At 36.1% G+C, this 23,200-nt stretch overlaps 1 protein-coding gene across 5 annotated transcripts in view; it reads right to left on the bottom strand.

The window, feature by feature from the left end:
* Positions 1-23,200, bottom strand: part of PPFIA2 (PTPRF interacting protein alpha 2) — a 478,405-nt gene that overhangs the window by 380,815 nt on the left and 74,390 nt on the right. For all 5 annotated transcript variants that reach the window (XM_032594017.1, XM_032594014.1, XM_030323311.1 and 2 more), the window contains one exon: positions 14,146-14,199. In XM_032594017.1, coding sequence (XP_032449908.1) covers positions 14,146-14,199 — 54 coding nt within the window. The remainder of the gene's footprint in view (positions 1-14,145; positions 14,200-23,200) is intronic.

The raw sequence follows: 23,200 nt of genomic DNA on the forward strand, positions 1-23,200 counted from the left end.
CTCCAATTAAAATATAGCATACACTCTAAGCCAATTCTTTGCAATGACCCCATATTACTTAATGAAGACTTTCATTTATATAAAAATTACGATGGTAAACACTGAGGATCTGCACATACCACACACTATCTGAAGCATTCTGTATGTGGTATCTCATTACATATAACCACCCCGTGGGGGCACCTGGGTGGCTCAGTCAGTTAAGTGTCCAACTTCGGCTCAGGTCATAATCTCATGGTTCGTGAGTTCAAGCCTCACGTCGGGCTTTGTGCTGACAGCTCAGAGCCTGGAGCCTACTTCAGATTCTGTGTCTCCCTCTCTCTCTGCCCTTCCCCTGCTCACGCCCAGTCTTTCTCTGTCTCTCAAAAATAAAATAAAATAAAATAAGCATTAAAAAAATAAAAAAAAATAACCACCCTATGAAAGAGATTATATTTTTACCCTCATCATATAGTTTAGGAAACTGAAGCACAATGAAGTAAGTAACTTCAAATAAGTTGGTCAAAATTACACATACCTAAAAGGGACAGAGCCAAAACTCAAATTGAGGCCATTTTCCAGAGCCCACACTCTAAATTACTACATCTTATGCTATTTTCTCATGGATTACAAAACAATTCAAGTATAGATTTACAAAAAATGTAATTTGTATACTACATTGCTGAATGTGTGTGTGTGTGTGTGTGTGTGTGTGTGTGTGTGTAGAGAGAGAGAGAGAGAGAGAGAGAGAGGGAGGGAGAGAGAGAGAGAAAGAGAGAGAGAGGGAGACAGAGACAGAGAGAGAGAGACTATGTCTATATATACATACATATATATATATATATATATATAGAGAGAGAGAGAGAGAGAGAGAGAGGGAGAGAGAGTTTATTTTTTGTAAATTACAGTCTGAGCAGCATCTATATGTACACTTGGTATGAATCATTACAGAACGTTTCCTGCCAGTTATTAACTTGTTTCATCTTTAGGGGATACACAAAATGTTAACCTTTCTAAGTCACCAAGTCTCTCTAGCATATTTATCCTGTAGTATTCTGTTTGCTCTTTACCTTACTTTCCACTCTTCCCTTCAAACTTTTCATCATGCCTTCTGAAATTCCTATTTTATAGTAAATAATCTTTCCTGTGTATTTTATCACTTTGTTGAAGGAGATCACCATTGCTTCATCTTAACTGAAATGAATTTATATGGCTTCATGGGTAGCACTAAGATTATTCTGTTCATAATTTCTCAGCTCACTTCAGAAGGTAAAGTTGGCATCCTTCTTGAAAGCCATTAGAATTTCTAATCCATTACTTCTCCAGTCTCAAGTAAAACCATCTTCACTTCGAGTAAACCCCCTCCTTCACCCCTCCTTGTCATTAATAGCTATAAATGTCATGGTCTTTCCACAATATAAATGACTTTATTTAATGAGCTGAATTCAATTTAAATGAGTAACTGCATACAGGTAACAGATCTAAATAAATACCAACTTCATTTTTCATCCATCCTTGCCATTAAATAAGCTTTGTCATATATTCCCTCCTTATGTCTAACTCCTTGAGCTTGAGCATATTCCTTATAAGAAAAGTCTTATTTTGGATTTTAAGACTGTATCAAAACTTTAGTTTCTTTTTTTTTGTTTGTTTGTTTCATTTGGAATACTTTATTTTTTTTCTTTTCCTAAAATTTATTATCAAATTTGTTTCCATACAACACCCAATGCTTATCCCAACAGGTGCCCTCCTCCTCATTGCCCTCACCTATTTTCCCCTCCTTTCCTCCCCCCATCAACCCTCAGTTTATTCTCAGTTTTTAAGAGTCTCTTATGGTTTGGTGCCCTCCCTCTCTAACTTTTTTTTCTTATTCAACTCAATTGATCAGTCCGATTTAGGACTGAGGAACTCATATTGGGAAGAGGGAAATGATTCTTTTTTTTTTTTTTTTCACCTATCTTCTTTTTCACAAACCTTCCTTCTAGGTTAGGACAGGGGTATGAAAGAGATAATAGAAAAAATAGGCCAAGTCTTATATGATTGGTGACTTATATATGCCAGGTGCCTAAATATTAAAATTTTAAACTGGGATTCATTAGGGAATTCCCTGGACATCCTCCCATGGGGATGTCCCATGCTACACAGTTCATTGACACAGGCATTTTGTTATCTGCTTCATGACTAACCACTTGCCTCCCCTCATATCCCAGCTTCTATCTTTGGCAGAATATTTGACATTCTTTTAATTCTTAATACTGGGTCCCATTGTGGTAGAAAGTAGCCATCTTAGGAAGGTTCCATTATCCTTCTACCTCATCAACCTGGTCCATGAGAAGCTCATGCATCTTTGACACAACAAACTCTAGTTGTAACAGCCACTCCTATTAAGACCCCTTTCCATTGTCCTAATCATGCTTCTGCCATTCAAGTTTACTAGATAGGAAGCAAATATCTAATTTACTGGTTATGCATCCAAGTGATACACATTAATTTCTTTCCCTCCTTACTTTACATCTATTCCATGGAACCACATACTGATTTAGCTACTGAATAAATATCCAAACATGCAGATGCCATTGGGTCCTTCTTTGAGTCACTGTTTTGGGCTCACCTTCATTTGATTTAGGAGAAGCACACCCTTCTCTCTTTCACAGGGTAAAAACCCTGTAGCACTCCCTACAGCTGAAATTTTGCTGACTCCTTTCTGGTCATCTCTCAGAATCAAGGTGATCATTCACAGTGGCAGGACTGATATTACTGTAATTATTACTTAGTAAGTCTGTGGTGAGTATGTCTAGCACTTCTCCATAGAATGTGGGGATATTTATCATTAGTAGTATATGTTTTGGAGCTTAAAATAGTATTTTGAATCAACAATGGAAGTTTCTTTTTTTTTTTTTTAATCTTTTATACTACGTCTCCTTTTTTTTCCTCCCTTATACTGAAGTTTGCAATACTTGGTTCACAGTTTCACCTTCTGAAGACCCTTTAGCGTTACTACTCTTGCTTCATTCATTTGATCATTAAATGCTTACTGAAGGCCCACTATGTTCAAAGCATTGAAAATGTGGCTATAAGCCAGAGAGAAGCATTCTCCTTTCAAGGGGAATTATTATATAGTGATAGTAAACAAAATAAATAAGATACACAGTATACAAACATATATCCTTCTGGTTTTATATTGCTGTTATTTTTTCCCCCAGTGGCCAATTTTTGAATTTATCCATGAGTCTCACTTCCTTCCCCACCAAAAAGTTCTACCAATATTGTTTTTTTTAAGGTTTTAACTCTGCTATTTTAATTCTTACTACCACTATCATAGTATAACTGTGTAATCTCATTACAGAATTTTTATAACATTCTTAATCTCTTTCTCCGTGCAGTATTCTAGTAATCATTTTAAGCACACAAATATAATCATATAAATCATGTGCCTAAAATGTGTTTGTTCTTACTTATTCATTCAGCAAATCTATATTGAAGAATTCATATAACAGATTTTATTTCTAGATCTTTGGATATTATACTGAACAAAAGAGACAAAGACCCTAACCATATAGTTTGTATTCTAGTTGAAGAACACTAACAGTAAACACATAGAGGCAAGGAAAAGAATATTGGGTGTTCACGGATGATCCCTCTGTTCAAATAGCATTTTAAGGGAAACGTAAAGAAAATGAGGGAGTAAGCCATGGTGATATCTAGGGAAGGAGCATGGCAGGCAGAAGAAATAATAGCAAGTGCTTGCCTGGGTCAAGAGTAGCAAATTATTAGTACAACCAAAGTGGAATGACCTTTGGAAAAATAAAAAGGTAGATGAGTTCCTAGAGGCACTGTAATGAGAGAAGTCATAAAGGGTCTTAGAAGCTACTTCACTAGCTTTGGGAATTTTATTCTGATGGGAAGCCAACAATGATTCAAGCCTCGATGTGACATGATCTGACTTTAACAAACTTATCCTGCTTGGTTCACTGAGCATATGCACATGAGAAAGAATGATGGCTTTGACAAGGCTGATAGTTTTCTAGGGGTAGTGAGACTTGGTTGGATTCTACATAAATTATGAAGACAGAACCGGTAAAATGACTCTAGGTCTTGATTTTTTTGAAATAGTAGCCATTAACTGATATGGGGAAAACTGCAGGAAATTTGTAGAGAGCGACAGAGCTGACCAGAAGCTCAATTTTTAATTTGTCATGCTTTAAATTCCTTTTTTGAGTGTATAAGACGATATGTCAAACATTTAGTTGGATACACAAGTCTAAAGTTCAGGAAAGTTACCCAGTGTAGAAATGTAAATTATTCAGTTATCAGTTCCTAGATGCCACTTAAGCTGTCAAATAGGTTGGGATTATCAAGGGAATGAATGTAGTAAGAAAGATTGCAGGATTCACAGAAATGATCATCCTACACTGGTCCCTCACTGTCTTGGCATCCTCAAACTCAATGAGCCTCATTCCCTCTGCACTTCACGCATTCCCATGACCACAACCTGGATCTTATTAGACCTGGCAATGTTTGGGTCCTGAAATGCTTAAATCAAGCATCTTACTCTCTCACCATAACCTTTTATCCTTTTCCCTACACCCACTGCAACTATTTTTCAAATTTATTAAGAACTTTGAACCTCTTGTTTTATCAATTTCTTCCTATCTCCACTGCAATTCTTATTCAGCTTAGACTGTACGGCATCTTTGCTAACATTCTCCATTATCTTGCCCCATTGCCCTTCCATAGCAATGGTCTGGCAGAGCAACCTGAAATTAAAATGCTTGCAGGCATTCTCCCCTCCAACACCTGAGCACTGTTTTGAAAACACACCTTTGAGTCACTTAAAATCATTACAAATTCACTGCCTAAAACCACATGTGGACCCCTAACACTTTCCAGTAATCCATCTGTGATTTACATAGTTCTCCCATAATCCATAATGGCTAGATAAATCTCTGTATTCCTGAAATTCCTTATTCTATTTTCTTCCCTGCTACTATCAGCTAATTAGCACCTTTATACTTTGTGAGGAAAATAAAAGCTATTAAATGGAAACTTTCAGCTTCTTAAGACCTCCACCTGTGAATGTTTTTGAGAAACATATTTCTGAAAACAATCTTTTCTTTCTCACTCATTTCACATTTGAAGACACATTGCTCTTTCTCCATAATATGCGCTGGAGTCCTTGCTTTTTTGCCTCACCTTGTGCTCTATCAATTAATTTATCTTTCCTCAGTAAATTCTCCTCCCGCTTTATGTGCTTTCCATATGTTTCAACACACTCGACCTCATAACCTATATCAGGTATTATTCCCTCCCACTTTTCATAATCAAGCTCTTTGAGATTGTTTTCTGTAGTCACTGAATCCAAGTCTTCCATTTTATCATTCAGGTCACTGGAAATGTGATTCTACCCAAGTTAATTCCATTTAAATTATTCTCACCTAGAACACTTTATCTTCCTGTGGCTCAATAAAATGGGCACTCTGTTCTCCTTGAACTCTCAACATCGTGAAACTGCTAGTAACCCTTATCACCACTTTCTCTTGACTTTAGCATGTTTGATTCCACAGCTTCCTGGTATTCCTTCCTTGCACCCATCTCTGCTCTTTTTTGAGGCCTACTTTCCCTCTGATCTTTCCCTTTCCTCTGATTATTACTTAAATTCTTTTCTTCCTCTGAAGTTTACAATGAACATCACTTGGAATACCTTTTTTGGAGGTAACTTCATCAACTCCAATGGCTTCAATTACTGACTATTCTACATGTCCAAATCAATGGCTCTAAATGAGATCTCACCTAGAAATTCCAACATCATTCATACATTCCCAACTGTGTCAGCTCAAATTAATGTGTCCAAACTGAACTCATCATCCCCCCTCTAAAAGTGCACTACCTCATGGTATTCTTGTCTCTATTCTTGTCTTCCATTCACTCAATTGCCAAAACAAAGTCAGCCTTAAGTTCTCAGTATATCTCATTCTCCCCTCTCTGAACAACCTCTTATTCGTGAGTATTCACTGTGTCCTTACTAACTCATCAATCGGTCCATCCCTCTCCATTCTCACTGCCACTCTATAGGTTCATATTAATCATTCAGTGTTTCACTCAAAATGTTGACATTCTCTTGAGATATGGCCTTCTATTAGTATTATAATTTAGTGGGATACACACACACACACACACACACACACACACACATGCTGCAGTTATCATTTTTATTATCTTTCTTTTGGATGACTGCAAGAGCCTTTCACTTGTTCTCTTGCTTTTTAGACTTTTATAAATCACTCTACAAGTGGAATAAAAAAAAAAATGTTTGACAGAGCTGATTAAGTGATCTCCTGTTTAAAGACTTTAATGGTTTTTCATGGTTCTTACTATAGAGAACAAATTCCTTCCATGAAATTTCTCATGTCTTGCCCTGGCCTAACCTAGCCTTTTATCTTCACCATTACCTCCAACACTCCAGCTTATTCATTCTCTAGCCACAGTAAGTTATTTTCACTTTTTTTGACCTATGCACACACACTGTTTCCTCTGCTTAAAATGCCATGCCCACTCTCCTCAGTTGGCAAACTTCAACTTATCCTATACTTATTAAGTTAGGCAGTATTCTCTTCTATTCACCTTCCTTGATTCTCCAGCCCCTTTCACTTCTAACAATCAGATTATATGAATTATCTTACTCATTTTCATCTCATCCTGTGTTTAGTTTACACTGGAATTGTTTTTACCAACCTGTCTACTCCGCTACATCATAAGATTCTGAAGTGAGAAACTGTGTGTTGTACATCACTATTTCCAAAACCTAAACGAATGTCTAACACATAGTGTATACTCAAATATACACTGAATTTCAAATAAATAAATAAATAGAAGAATTAAAGCATGTAATATAGCAATATAAAGTCTAGGTTGAAATAAACTATATTATATCACAACTCAGATTTACTTTTTTTATTCTCTTATCTTTTGAAGCAAATAAGTAGAACACTGGCATTTTTTGAATAATCAAATTAAAATTGGTTTTGGAGACTAAAAATTTAAGACCATTCAGAACTTGAAAAATATATAACCTGGTCTAAACACCACCCTCAAGAAAATAAATTTGTTTCAAATTCTATGGAGTATTTACCCAAATTGCTCAGAACCATCAGGAAGATATTAAAATGAGAACAGAAAAAAGCAAAATACGGAATGTACAATTCTGGTTCTTTAGTGGAGAAAATTAATAAAGCTAGGGAATGTTTAGGATGGTGTACATATCAAACCCAAGGATATGGCTTAGATGGGCATCCACTTATTCACCATACTTTAGAAATAAAAAGAACCATTAGCATTTGGATAAAGGAAACAAAACAATGAAAAGAACTAAGTTCTGTAAGAAGCAAATTTATAGATCCTGTTACTCCAACGTAACAAACAGAAAGAAAAACAGGGAAGGGACTGCATAGCCCCAGTTTTACTGCTATACGTTCTGGATGAGGCAATGAGGTAGACTTAATTCAAACACTGATACTAGCACTATGAAATATCATGACATTTCCGCATTTAACCAATGCGTATGTTACAGTGAAATATGTTCAAAAATGTGTTTCATGTAGTTTAGGGTTTGTCCCTATCAGATTTTGCCCATATTGACCCTTAAAAAGAATCAAAAATGATAAGAAAGCAAACAGCTAATTAATAATCAGACATTTCTTAAACCAAATTAAGAAGAGAAACCTTCCTCATTGTGTATGTTAGTCTGTATGGGTCTGCTGTCATTAAACATAAGTTTTATGGCCAAGTCGAGCTACTAAATTCTAGCTGCAGATTAGAATTAGCCCATAGGCTGGGACAAATCCTGGTTCTTGAGTGGGGCTGGTCAACACCTCTGGCTCTGGCTCATGGGCTAGACAGTGATCCATCACAATACTGGTTTCACATGACTACATACCACAGCTCTCCAGATACCAACTGCAGCTAGAACATCTGTCTAGGAATATTTGTGCTTTGTGCCCCAGTCTTCAGTATCCAAAATCCTCTTGGCTCTCTGAAGCTGAGTGGTTTAGATCTTACCCTGGTCTTCCTAAACGTTGTCTGACAACTGATCACCTGGACACCCTCATAAGAAATTTCATCAGATTTTTACATTTTAATATGTTTTTTAAACTTTAAAACACCATGAATGGATGTTGTACTTTGTCAAATGCTTTATCTGCATCGATTAAAATGATCATATGGTTCTTACCCTTTCTCTTATTAATGTGATATAACACAATGATTGATTTGAAAATATTGAACCACCCTTGCAACTCATAAATAAATTCCACTTGATCATGGTGAATGATTTTTTTAAACGTATTATTGTATTTAGTTTGTTAGTATTTTATTGAGAATTTTTGTATCCATGTTCATTGGGGATAATGGCCTATAGTTTTCTTTTTTAGTGGAGTCTTTACCTGGCTTTAGTATCAGGGTAATGCTGGTTTCATCTAATGAGTTTGGAAGTCTTCCTTCTATTTCTATTTTTTTGGAACAATTTGAGAGAACAGGTAGTAACTCTTCTTTAAATATTTGGTATAATTTGCCTGTGAAGCCATCTGGCCCTGGACTTTTGTTTATTCGTTAGGAGATTTTCTTTTATTATTGCCACTTACTGGTCTGTTCAAGTTTTCTATTTCTTCCTGTTTCAATTTTGGTATTTTGTATGTTTCTAGGAAATTATCCACTTCTAGGTTATCCAATTTGCTGGCATTTAGTTCTACATAATATTCTCTTATGAGTTTTTGTATTTCTGTAGTGTTGATTGTTATTTTTCCTTTCTCATTTGTGATTTATTTATTTGGGTCCTTTCTCTTTCCTTTTTAATAATTCTGGCAAAAGGTTTACAATTTTATTATTTTTTTCAAAGAACCAACTCCTGGTTTCATTTATCTGTTCTATTTTTTTTTTTTTTTTAGCTTCTATATCATTTATTTCTGCTCTAATCTTTATTTCCTTTCTTCGGCTAGCTTTAGTCTTCATTTGTTGTTCCTTTTCTGGCTCCTTTAGATGTAATATTAGGTTATTTATTTGAGATATTTCTTGCTTCTTAAGGTAGACCTGTATTTCTATATACTTCCTGATGTTTATAGCAGCATTATCTACAACAGCCAAATTATGAAAACAGCCCAAGTGTCTATCAATTGATGAATGGATAAAGAAGATGTGGGATACAAATAGTGAAAGTAACACTGAAGAAGACCAAAGCAGGAGGCATCCACAATTCCAGACTTTAGCCTCTACTACAAAGCTAATCATCAAGAGAGTATGGTATTGGCACAAAAACAGACACATAGACCAGTGGAATAGAATAGACAACTCAGAATTGGACCCACATACGTATGACTGACTAATCTTTGACAAAGTAGGAAAGAGTATCCAATGGAAAAAAGACAGTCTCTTTAGCAAATGGTGCAGGGAAAACTGAAAAGCAACATACAGAGGAATGAAACTAGATCACTTTCTTACACCATACACAAAAATAAACTCAAAATGGATGAAAGACCTGAATGTGAGACAGGAAACCTTCAAAACCCTAGAGGAGAAAGCAGGCAACAACCTCTTTGACCTCAGTCGCAGCAATTTCTTACTCAACACATCTCCAATGGCAAGGGAATTAAAAGCAAAAATGAATATTGGGACCTCATCAAGATAAAAAGCTTCTGGACTGCAAAGGAAACAATCAACAAAACCAAAAGGCAACTGATGGAATGGGAAAAGATATTTGCAAATGACATATCGGATAAAGGGCTAGTATCCAAAATCTATAAAGAACTCACCAAACTCCACACCCAAAAAACAAATAATCCAGTGAAGAAATGGGCAAAAGACATGAATAGACACTTTTCCAAAGAAGACATCCAGATGGCCAACAGACACATGAAGTGATGCTCAACATCACTCATCATCAGGGAAATACAAATCAAAGCCACAATGAGATACCACCTTACACTGGTCAGAGTGGCTAAAATGAACAACTCAGGAAACAACAGATGCTGGTGAGGATGTGGAGAAACAGGAACCCTCTTGCACTGTTGGTGGGAATGCAAACTGGTGCAGCCTCTCTGGTAAACAGTGTGGAGGTTCCTCAAAAAATTAAAAACAGACTACCCTATGACCCAGCAATAGCACTGCTAGGAATTTACCCAAGGGATACAGGAGTGTTGATGCATAGGCGCACTTGTGCCCCAATGTTTATAGCAACGCTTTCAACAATAGCCAAATTATGGAAAGACCCTAAATGTTCATCAACTGATGAATGGATAAAGAAGATGTGGTTTATATATACAATGCAATACTACTTGGCAATGAGATAGAATGAAATCCTGCCATTTGCAGTAATGTGGATGGAACTGGAAGGTATTATGCTAAGTGAAATAACTCAGAGAAAGACAGATATCGTATGTTTTCACTCATATGTGAACCTTGAGAAAGTTAACAGAAGAACATGGGGGAAGGGAAGGGGGAAAAAAGTAGTTACAAACACAGACGGTGGGAAGCAAACCATAAGAGACTCTTAAATACAGAGAACATACTGAGGGTTGATGGGTGGTGGGGGAGAGGGGAAAGTGGGTGATGGGCACTGAGGAGGGCACTTGTTGGGATGAGCACTGGGTGTTGTATGGAAGCCAATTTGACAATAAATTGTATTAAAAAGATAAAAATAAAAATAAATTAACATTAGGAAAAAAAAAGACGTGGGGTATACACACACACACACACACAGAGGAATATTACTTAGCTATACAAGAAAATGAAATCTTGCCATTTGCAATGACATGGATGGAACTAGAAAGTATGCTAAGCAAAGTAAGTCAGAGAAAGATAAATTCATTTGATTTCACTCATATGTGGAACTTAAAAAACAACAAATGAGCAAAGGGAAAAAACAAGAGAGAGAGGCAAATCAAAAAACAGACTATATAGACTACAGAGAACAAACTATAGAGAACAAACTGCTCGTTACCAGGGGGAAGGTAGGGGTGGAGATGGGTGAAATTGATGGGGATTAAGGAGGGCACTTGTCGTGATGAGCACCGGATGTTGTATGGAAATGTGGAATCACTATATATCTGAAACATAAACTGTATGTTAATTACACTGGAATTTAAATAAAACCAAGAAAAAAAATTAAAACACTATGGCAAATGGTATATAAAAAGCACTATTTAACTTAATGATATTTTTACCCTTTAGATTTTAATTATACGTTTTCTTTCACTTTATTTTTATACGTAAATATATGTTATGTTTTTACACTGGAAGTTAACTTGTGATCCAATTTTTGTGAATGAAAAACATATGCTAAATGTAGACTATGTCTGATACAGTTTTTCAAAAGCAGTTTCAAGGTAATATTAAACTGTTAATACATTTCTCAATGATAGAAGAGTTCTTAAAATAACTGTGATTTAGAAAAATCTGTAAATTCTATCTACTGAATCAATTAATTTTCACTTTCTGAATTAAAAAAAAATCCTCTTGAAATCCTTTTCAGAGAAAGAAAGCCATCATAAAACTTGAATTGCTCCTGAAAATCATAAATGAATGATACTCCCATTCATTATCAGTATTGAAACTGAGACTGCTTGAATTTTCAAAAAGAAACTTGCTAACATTTATTGTTAAAAATATTAATGTAAACTATATTCTTGGACTTCCTCAAATTTATTCTTTCCAGGTATGCAAACTTATTTATAATTACATTTACAAATGTACACAACTTTTTGTACATGTATACTATTTAAAATAATATAAACTTCACTTTTTTCCCATGCTTCAGAAATAATACATGCATACCCAGAGGAAAAAAAATACAATTTTTTAATATAACACATTTAAAAATATCCCTGAGATTTCTGTTATACTGGTAAAGAAATTATTTCACAGCTCTGCACCATTGTGATGTATTGTAAGATGCCATTCATTCAGCACTTTATACATTCTGTATAATGAGGGGGAAGTAAAGGACCTTGAATTTCTTACCAATAAAAATTTCATTGTTGAATAATTTTGGTAATATATTGTAAACACTTATGCAAAAGACATAACTTTAGAAATGGACAATAGTATTTAGACGACCTATTATAAAGATGTTTTTTAGAGAAAGGAAAAGTTATATAAAACTTCAAATGGGTTTAGGTTATAATTAATATAATCTGACTTTCAGTTTTCTAACTTGGGGGCAAGAACAACAACTCCATTCAATGTCTTACTCTTAAATGACTGAAGTAACACTAGATACTATTACCATTTCACCTCTACTTAGACTGTTCTACGTAAGGTTTATATGGGACTAAAAATGATTTTATTAAATAGCATCAGTAATATATTCTAGATAAATCTTTAACAATGGGGGGGTACTAAATTTATGTGTACTGTTAACCCCTAATTAGATTGCCTAAGCTCTTATGTACTCTAAAATCTGCAAGTTTTCCATTCTACAAAAAGGTAAAAAATAGGCATAGTCATTGAATTTCTGAAAATACAGGCAGCAGTATAAAATATCCAACATCATGGTAGGGCACGGCCAAGAGGGAACATCTATCTTCACAATATTATAAACTACACACACACACACACACATACACACACACACACACACTTCACTTTTAGCAATTGGGAGTGAAGTTGATGAGGCTTGCCTTCTGTACACCATCATTCCTTTCTGTGATCTTTTTTCCCTGCAAGGAGCTTCTTTCAACAACTAGGCTTTAAGCCCACTCAATTTTCCATATTTGGAAAATGTTTTCTTGAAAGGACATGCTTAACTTATTTTAACATATAAATAATGAATAAGATTTTAATCACCCCTTGCAGAAAAGAGGTGTTTAATTTTTATTTGAGCCAGGGACAAATCCCTTTAAAACCAACTGATCTCTAATTGTGGAATTCTTTTAAGAATCAGTAGACCTATGAGGGTGCGATTTGGAACGAAATGGGTTTACTTTCCTAATAAAATTTGAGTACTACGTAAAACACCATGCTAAGCAGCAGGCTGAAATTACATCACATAAACATTCACCTACACTACTTGAATACAGGGCTGCCTGTAAATCCTGTCACAATATACTCGCTGGCTGACTTACATTTCATCTTGCTTTATACTGTAATGTAATAGGTTCAGGGACTAAATATAAGCAGATACCTGAAGACAATACATTTTTCCCACATAAATTCAGACACTGAAAATAAAAGGAAGGGATAGGACTAAAATATGTTGTTTAGCCTACTTTAGGAGTAATTTGATGAAGATCAGACAACATCATGGACACATAAGGGAGACAGGAGAGAAAGAGGTGCCGTTGAAAGTTGTCTTTGAACACCTCACTGATGTTTTAATGTGATTATGCACTCCACCTAGATCCTAGAGACCTAGAGGAAGTATAGCTAAAATTGATGAGAGTAGGTTCTGTGTGTTCTGCATTAAACCTCACAGTGCCAAGTGAAAAGCAAACAGTGATAGAAATTTATGCATTGATTTTCTGTTGAAACAGATTGAATCTTATTACTTAAGATATACACCACGAACTCATGTTTGTACTTCAAACATGGAATCACATAAATGTTATCTTAATCAATATTTTCTGAAAGCAGATATCACAGAAAGTACCAAGATATTCCAATACTAGACTATCAATCTCTTCTCATTGCTTACAAATAATAATCCTTTAAAACTTTAGAGCACTTTTTCTAATTTTCCAGAAGCTTCCCAGATAAAGTAGAAAAGAAACAACAATATCACACATTAACACTGTTGATAAAATGGGCTGATACAATAATTTTTCTCAGTAACTAGAAAATATATTGCAACCCAAATCATACATTCATATTTAGAATGGTAAAACCTCCCCTCATGTTCCAAAAGTTTTGGTGTAGGCCATAGGACGTAAAGTATTTACACATTCTAATGAAGATTTTACTCTTATTTTTAAAGTCAGTACATGGAGATAATTTTATGAGATCTTAAAACTTAAAAATAGCAAACACCTCAAATCAGTTCACACTTTTGTATTCGTTATGCAATAACTACAGATTTCCAAAAGGTATCTATATCACAAATTGTATACAAGTAACTATCTCATGATCTGGTGTGTACATAATTCAATTTGTCAATAGTTAAATTTAATGAAGAATCTAACTTACCGGTGGATCAGCCCCCTTAGAACCAGTCAGCCCTCCTGTTAGGGATTCGATATCCTGAAAAGGGGAGAGGTGTTGATTGTAAAATGCTACTCAACAGCATGGAGAATTTCCCAAACCCATAGTATAATATTTTCTTTAGCTACTAAGTTAGGGCACACAGCTACATTTGTTTTCTTTGTTTTGTTTCCAGACAGTCTTGCACACTGTAACACTATACAAATAACCTGTATCTAAAAATCTAGATATTTCCTCTAATTCTGCACACTCTGTAAAAAGAAAAAAAAATGTACATAGACAAGTCTTGAAATATGAAAAAAAAAGGTTAGGCTCTAGGTAGGAAAGCAAATGTTTTGTTCTCTAAGGTGTTGAAATGAGGACAGAACAAAAAAAAAAAAGCAATTTTAACAAAACTGCGATTTAACATATTATTTGCAAGAATACAAATCCCATGGAAAACGCTGAACCTATAAAAATTTTAATTATGTATAGTCTACTCTATTACTGTACTTGGAAGATAAAAATATTTTTAAAAGAGACTAGCTATTCTTCTACAAGGACTGATTTCGAATCTTGAATCAGTAACCGCAGAAGATCACGCCTGAGTAATGATTATATTGTCAAAGGTATCATAAACGGAGAAACAGGTGACTGCGACAAACTGGAGAGCATGTGCCTGTTTATAGGTACGAATACAGCTCCACCTTGGTTGCAGGACTTTGCTTCCAGGGTTACTAACCATGTGACTTTTTCAAAAGCTAGAATTCTGGATTTTTAACTAAAACCTCTCAGGATTTTAATGCTTGCAACCATCGTAGTTTTAAATCATACCCCAGTCCCCCCAGTGAAAAAAACAAAACCAAAACTCTCTGCTCAAAGGGGGCTGGATAGGAGTCTGGGGCTCCACTGAAGAGTTATACTTCATAAAAAGTTTCTTGGTTGTGACCCTGGTCACTTATCTGTCTGCATCTAGTTGAAAGGATAGGGATAAGGAGAAATACAGTTGCAGTAAGAAATCAAAGATGAAAGAGAATGGAGTCAAGATTGAAGGAAGAGAAAATTAAATACCTGTGATCAGAGAAATAGCTGATTCCTTTATACCATTAAGAAGATTTATGCTACAAATCCATTCGTGACTTAATCACATTATTTCCCTAGTATCTCAAAAATAGGGAGTCCTAACAAAAACAAAACAAAACAAAAACAAGGGGCTGAAATAAGCATGTGATGACAACATTAGACAACATTAAAGGCAGGATAAGGGAGAAGAAAGGAATGGTGTCATGGAAGTTTCCATCAGAAGAAGCTGACTTTGAACAGGAACTCAATGGGTGATGAATTTCTACATGCATATTTTATCAAGAGCCATAAATGATAAGGCAACCACAAGGAATGCTTGCCAAGAAAATTATTAAGTTGTCTTCACTGTAACAAATATATTGTATATCATATTTTTCCATAGTCAGCATCCCTTTGAGGAACTTCCTCTCCCTCACTCTAGCTCCAAAAGAGGCTTAGAAAGACTGCTTCCAATGAGATAGAAGTCTTACGGAAAATTAAGGCAATGTGGATTTAGAAAAATATAAAGGTAGGGTCCAAGTCCTTGATTCTATCATTTGGGCCACATTTGAAACTACATGTTCTCCTGCCTGCAACCTTAAATTTCTGCCTCTCAAAAACAGGAAGATCCCAATTAATATGCCTGCATTGTTAAGTCTATTGTAAAAGGCTCTCCCTGTCTTGCTGAAGTTCTTTATTTCACTACCATGTACACCATAAACAATCAAATCATTTAAATTATTTGATCTAACAAGTTCTTTAACGTTATCATTAAATCATTTAAGTAATCTTATGTCCTTAGATAATAAAAGTAAAGTATGAAACATTTATACACTGGCAAACATTTTTTTTTAATTTTTTTTTCAACGTTTATTTATTTTTGGGACAGAGAGAGACAGAGCATGAACGGGGGAGGGGCAGAGAGAGAGGGAGACACAGAATCGGAAACAGGCTCCAGGCTCCGAGCCATCAGCCCAGAGCCTGACGCGGGGCTCGAACTCACGGACCGCGAGATCGTGACCTGGCTGAAGTTGGACGCTTAACCAACTGCGCCACCCAGGCGCCCCAAACATTTTTAATCTAAAGGTAAAATATAACTTTTAAAACTGTTTTAGAATTTCATGGAATGAACTGACAAAATTAGGTAGTAAAGTAGCTAAAATACTAGATAAATAGAAAATAAAACACACAGCCATTGCACTGTTTATAAACACACCTGTTATGACCATGACAAAAAACAAAGTTCTATTCATATTAAAAGTTATTTCTAAGTACACTTAAAATGAAAGAAAATAACGTTAAGTACATTTTGAGTTAATATATGCCTTTCTAAATAGACATACATATAAAGTACATTAAAGATAAACATTTCTGATGTCATTATCAGAGAGGTAACAGAGAAACTGATTCAGATTCAAAGTAGTTTAGCCATTTATTTAATGCATTGCCATTTTTTAATTTTTTTTATTCTTTTTAATTTTTTTTAACATTTATTTATTTTTGGGAGAGAGAGAGAGACAGAGTGCAAGTGGGGTAGGGGTGGAGAGGGGGGAGACACAGAACCTGAAGCAGGCTGCAGGCTCCGAGCTGTCAAGTACAGAGCCCCATGCGGGGCTCAGACTCACGAACCGTGAGATCATGACTTGAGTGGAAGTCAGACATTTAACCAATTGAGCCACCCTGGCAGCCCTGCATTGTCATGTTTTTTTTAATTATACCTGAAGATTTCTTGGTATCATAGATATGAAGATTTCTTGCTATCTTAGATAAACTGAGCAAATTTTCACATTTCTAAAATTTTAAGCCTTTCATGATAGTTATCATCTTCAGAAAAATTAAGCAAAAGAATTTAGAAGATGAATTCAAAGGCATTGGTATTTATGATTTTTAACATGTTGAATTAAAGCACACTAGGAACTCATGACTCTAAACAGAGTACAGATGCACATTCTTACTGTTTATTCATTTAATTGAAAAAATGATTTTTTGAGCTTATGTGCTATTTTGAGTATAAATTAGAAAAAAGTGTCCTACTTGGACAGATGCCAAAATTATAGTTTATCTATCAGTTGATGCAAAAATAAATTTTTCAGGTATGAATAATGAGCGTAAGTGTGCATGAATGCATTTATGTTGTAAAATTAAAAGGTGAGATAAATAAATCTTTTGAGGAACACTGAACTGAAAGTGAGTCCATTTTTTGATGGTTCTTGAATAGTTTGCAAAATATAACTTAAATCCTTAACAAATCCATCTATCTTGTTACTTAGATATCTTTCTATATAGATAACAACAAAAGTACATCAAAAAGTAAAAAACATTGATTTCCTAGAAACTTTGTTAACTTACTATTATAATAATGTTGTTTGACTAAAACATTGAAAACAAACTGATTTTTAAAACTTGTTACAGGATTTATTTAACTATATTACATACCATGTTCACTTAGATTTAATGGCTTCATTTATATCTAATAAAATATCTACTACTTAAACATTTATTACATACCATGTAAATGTTTTATAAACATTAACATTATTATAGCTTTATAAGGTACTTATTTCTTTTCTTATTTAAGAGGTTAAAAGTTTATGTAACTTGGGGCGCCTGGGTAGCTCAGTTGATTGAGCATCTGACTTCGGTTCTGGCCATGATCTCATGGTCCGTGGGTTCAAACCCTGTGTCAGGGTCTGTGCTGACAGCTTAGAGCCTGGAGCCTGCTTCAAATTCTGTGTCTTCTTTCCTCTCTGCCCCTCTCCTGCTCTCTCTCTCTAAGAATAAACATTAAAAAAAATTTTAAAAAAGTTTATATAACTTACCCAATATCATATAGCTATCAGGAAGTGGTGTTACAAACATATTTGCAGGACTGCAAACCTGTGTTTTTTAATACCAGCCATAGGGAAATAGCTTTACCCTTGCATTCTGGTTACCTTGAACATATCCACATGGGCCATGTAGGCAGAGTTAAACAACAGTCTGGCCTAATTCTTACTGGAATGTCCTGCTAGCCTTCTGAGAACATAACAAGGTAGGCAGTCTTAGAAAGAGCTTCCATACAGCTGTTTCTCATTTGCCTCTCTGGCACCAATGAGGCAGGGAACTTTCCACCTCATTCTTCCGCAACATAGATCCACCTGCGAGCTGTAAAACTGCTTAGATGCACTATGGAATTTGCTACTCCCCGTTGCCTCTTCCTCGTACTATTGCTATCATCTGGTCCACCCAATTTAGTGTTGTCCTGTGGGATAAGAGACCAGGCCAGGAAGAGTGAGGTAACTGATACGTCCAGGGCACACAGTTTTAGGAGGCATTCGTTCCAAGGGTCATACAAGTACTGACCTGACCCTGCAGGTGCAGGATCCTGGCAGTGAGTGCCTCCTTAAATTTTATCCTTTAGGCACCTGATTCTTACAGGTGCCTACAAGAGCAGCGTTGGCATCTGTACAATCCTAGGAGTCAGTGACTCCTCAAAGTTTGTGCCCTAAGCACCCCACCTGTCTCGCCAAGTCCTGACCCTCTGAGGGATATGGAGAGAGCTAACAACCATGGTGACCTTGGTCATGCTGTGTATGCAACAGACTCTTTCAATACATTTGACTTGTTTCCCGGTTGAACTTATAAAAATATGCCAAGCCAGCCTAGTCCCTGCCCACATGCTGCTGCTCAGGTACCACTGCTGCTAAACACCTGTATTACATCGCCTCCGCCATATGTGTTGCTATCATCTGCTGACTAGGATCCTTCACTATACAAATAATTTTATCTCTTAACATGATTTTAGATCATGAAAGTTTCACTTGTCCTGCAAGGTGTCAAATACCTAAGAGACATTATTAGTCAGTCCTTGACACAAGCCATGTAAAGGCAGCCTCGTCTAATGCAGGAGAGCTCTGCTCCTAGGTCAGCCAAGGCTGGCTTAGGAATCAGAAGTCTCAAGTCTTGGGAAGGTTGAGCTGCAAGAGCAGCAATTAGTGTCAGGGCTCCAAGAAGTGTAAGATTTGAGGGCAGCCTGGACACCGAGGATCGCATCAGGACAGGTTAAATAAACTCCACATTGTGCTGCACTGATGCTGTTGGTTACCCAGCTGCACCCTCCTCCCTGTGACTCCTTCTCCAAGAGTTGACATATTTTCCCCCTTGACAGAGACTTTGAATAATGGAGCTTAGGGATTAATCATGTGGTTTTCAGTGCACATCATTTAAGTTCGCTGTTTAAGTCTTGCTTCCCCTGCATACAGGCGGGAAAAAAAAGATTTTGGGATTGAGGTCTCCCTCAGGGCTACTGCCATATCCTTATTTTTATCCCTAAAGAGTGGATCAGCCAGGTATGGTCAAAGAAAAGATGTTAAAATAGCTTGGGTATCAAATACGTTAAAAATGAAGAAAATTAAATTCTAAATAACACACTGAATCTAACACTGCACATGCCATAAACCCAGACTATCTCGAAATCTGAGAGTTGCATTTAAATTAATATCAAGTTTTCAAGTTGCACACTTCTAAAAAATCACTTTACATAATATAAAAATACTTAAAACATTGTAATATTGTTATCAGCTACTGATATTTTAAATTTTGGTTTATACATATTTAAAATTTGGGACCATTTTAGAAATTGTTTGAGGGAAAGTGATTCAGTATCAATACAGAGTGCATTAAAATAATCTATCAAAAGTCTATCAGTATAGTGAAATCAATAAAAAAAAGATATCAACCATTTTCACTGAATGATTATATTTATAACTTGTGCCAAGGTATTTAAAAACACTTAATGGGGTATTTTATGTTTGTAGAGAAGCTTACAAAATTTATATATTCAAAATATCAAAATTAAGGATTTATCTCAACCTTTTTACAGAAAAATTTCTCGAATGTCCCTCATCTCCCATTCTCTCTTCATGCAGCTTTGGCCCCACTGGATCACTGCAACCCTCTTATTAAGGCTGCCATTGACATCCAATTGGCTGAATCATTGGTCAACGTTCATCATCACCTTCCTTGATCTTAAGCCACACTGACAAAGCTGACGGCTCCATCTTCCTTCAAATACTTTTCCTCGTGGTTTCCATTTAGTTTCACCCTCTATATGATTGTACTGGCTACCAGGGCTTTAAATATCATGTATGCTGATGAATTAGGAAATTACATATTCAGTTTCAACTTATCCTCTGAGATGCACACTGCCTACTCTGATCTCCACTTGGATGTATTATAGCCATTTAAAATTTAATAATGCAAAGTCAAACTTGATTCCCACTTCTACCCCTCCCACAAATTAAGTTCCTGTCCCGGTGCTCTCCATCCTCACATCACCTTTCACCCAGCTTCTCAGCAAATCCTGCCAATTCTATCTTTAAAAAATGGCTTGGGGTGCCTGGGTGGCTCAGTTGGTTGAGCATCCGACTTCAGCTCAGGCCATGATCTCACGGTTTGTGATTTTGAGCCCAGCATCAGGCTTTGTGCTGACAGCTCAGAACCTGGAGCCTACTTCCAATTCTGTCTCCCTCTCTCTCCGCCCCTCTCCCAGAGACTCCCACTCTGTCTCTCTCAAAAATAAATGAAGATTAAAAAAATTTTTTTAATAATTAAGTAAAAAATAAAAAACAAAAAATGGCTTGACTTTGACTATTCCTTACCACATACATTCCTACCATCCTATTTCATTGGACCGTATCAATATTTCTCCCTTGACTAAAGAAATAGTCTAACTGTTGTCTCTACATCTGTCCATGTCTCTTCTTTCCCCCACGTATTCTCCACACAGCAGTCAGGACTATCCATTCAAAATGTAAGTTACGTCAGATTCCTCCTCTGATCCAAACCCCCAGGGAGGTTTCCATTAATCCTAGAATAAAACACAAATTTATCACCATGTCCTGCAATGTCTTGTAGTGATCCGGCCATCTCTCTGATATCATCCTTTTCCCATTATCCACCAGTATGCTATTTCCAGTATGGAAATACTGGCATTTCCAGTATGCCACCCAGTCACACTGACCCCACTGTTGTTCCAAAAACAGTCTAAATATGACGCCTATCTTAGGGTCATGTTTACACATGCTTTTCATGCTTCTCAGAATACTCATTTCCTATACATCCTCCTAATTAACTCACTCCATCAGATCTCAGTTTAAGTATCAAAATCTCAAACAGACCTTCCCTAACTGTCTAAATCAGTGAAAGTTCCACCCGGAAACAAATGGCAAACTCAAAAACATCATAAAAGAGCAATTAATACAAGGATGCTTTACAGAGGTACTGATGGTTCCATGGATCCAGGAGAATAGGGAAGCACAGGGATTAGTAATAGCTGGAAGTTTTACCCAACCCTAAATCCAAAGAAGATAAAAGAACAATGTTGTCAAGAGCCCAATAAAGGGTGAACACCTCCCATCACTCTCTAGAACAGCTTGCCACACAGTAGGAGCTCAATAAATACTTTTTGACTGGATGAATGACTGACTGGATAAAGCACATAATACCATTTTTATACACAAAATAGCTGAGGCTCAGAGTATAGAAATGATGAAGAATTTCTCATTTTTGTATAAATATATCACTTTGAAAGATGGCTCAAGGCAACAGTGTTTGCACAACCCATCTTTATAGAATGCCTGAATGAACAAACTAATAAATGACTTGCCCAAGATCAAACAGCTGGTAAATTCTGGAAAGAAACTTTGAAATCCCAAGTGTTATAACCCCAAGCACCACGTACATTTTTTCCATTATACATCACTGATCAGACATCCTACTAAAGGAAAAGGCACTCAACTCTGTATTATCTTAAGGCAACAAATTTCTATATATCCCAGGGTTTCTAGTTCATAAGAAGGAAATATACAAAATGACTTAATAGATAATAAACAATATATTAAATTTATCTTCTGGTGAAATACTGCCAATACTTCAAGTTAAAGACCTGACACCTTAATCATTATACAGTGATATGCTTGAAAACTTGATCTAACATATATGCTTAGCAATAATAGTTCAAACACATTAAACTACAAGTCCGTAATGTTTTTATGTAACATCTCATAGTGTGTAGGTTCACAGCCCTGAGGAGTAATAGAAGAAAAAATTTCCTTAAAAATCATTCAGTTTTTCACACAATGCTTAATGGAAACAAACTTCCATCAGAGAACAGCATCTCCTTGAGGCAAGCATCCAAATAATGAAGCTGAGTTTGTTAATGAGGCATCTTTCTCCTCTACCAGACTTCAGCTGTTAGTGTTTCCTTGGCAACTTTACAGGGTAAATTTCCTGGGAGGCAGAGAAGCAGGAAACACACACAACCAGTTTTATAAACCTCCTTTCCTACAGAAGCCAGAAAAAGCCCTTTGTAGTCATTCTTTGAAATTAAAAAAAAGGAAAATATCTACACTTTTACTTTGACCACAGTCCAGCCCAAATCTGAATGTTCCATGAGCCACACAATTCTTTCATAAAAGAATAGGGGCACCTGGGTGGCTCAGTTAGTTAAGTGTCCGACTTCGGCTCAGGTCACGATCTCACGGTTTGTGGGTTCGAGCCCCACATCGGGCTCTGCACTGACAGCTCAGAGTCATGGGATCAAGATCTACATCAGGCTCCATGCTCAGCATAGATTCCCTTTCTCTCCCTCTGCCCCTCTCCCCCACTCACTCTATCTCTCCATCTTTCTAAAAATATTGTTAAAAATTTAAAAATTAAAAAAAAAAAGAATGATTGAGCCTATGTGGTGACTGTGCTGAACATGAAGAGCATGATGGTAAATAAGTCAAGGTCATAGCTTTCAAAGAGTTCTGAGTCTGGTGGGGAGTCAGAATGACAAAGACAATTTAGTCAGTATATGTATATTGTACACATAATAAGCACAAGGCATCACACAGAACTTGGTGTATGGGATCTAGAGGCTATGACATGCTTTCTCAGTTCAAGGATCTGTTCAATCAAAGAGTGTGTCAATCTAAGAGTAAAAGTAGATCTTCCAATCTAACAACATGAGGAAGAA

The sequence above is a fragment of the Lynx canadensis genome, chromosome B4, assembly GCF_007474595.2.
Source record: "Lynx canadensis isolate LIC74 chromosome B4, mLynCan4.pri.v2, whole genome shotgun sequence".
Classification (NCBI taxonomy): Eukaryota; Metazoa; Chordata; class Mammalia; order Carnivora; family Felidae; genus Lynx; species Lynx canadensis.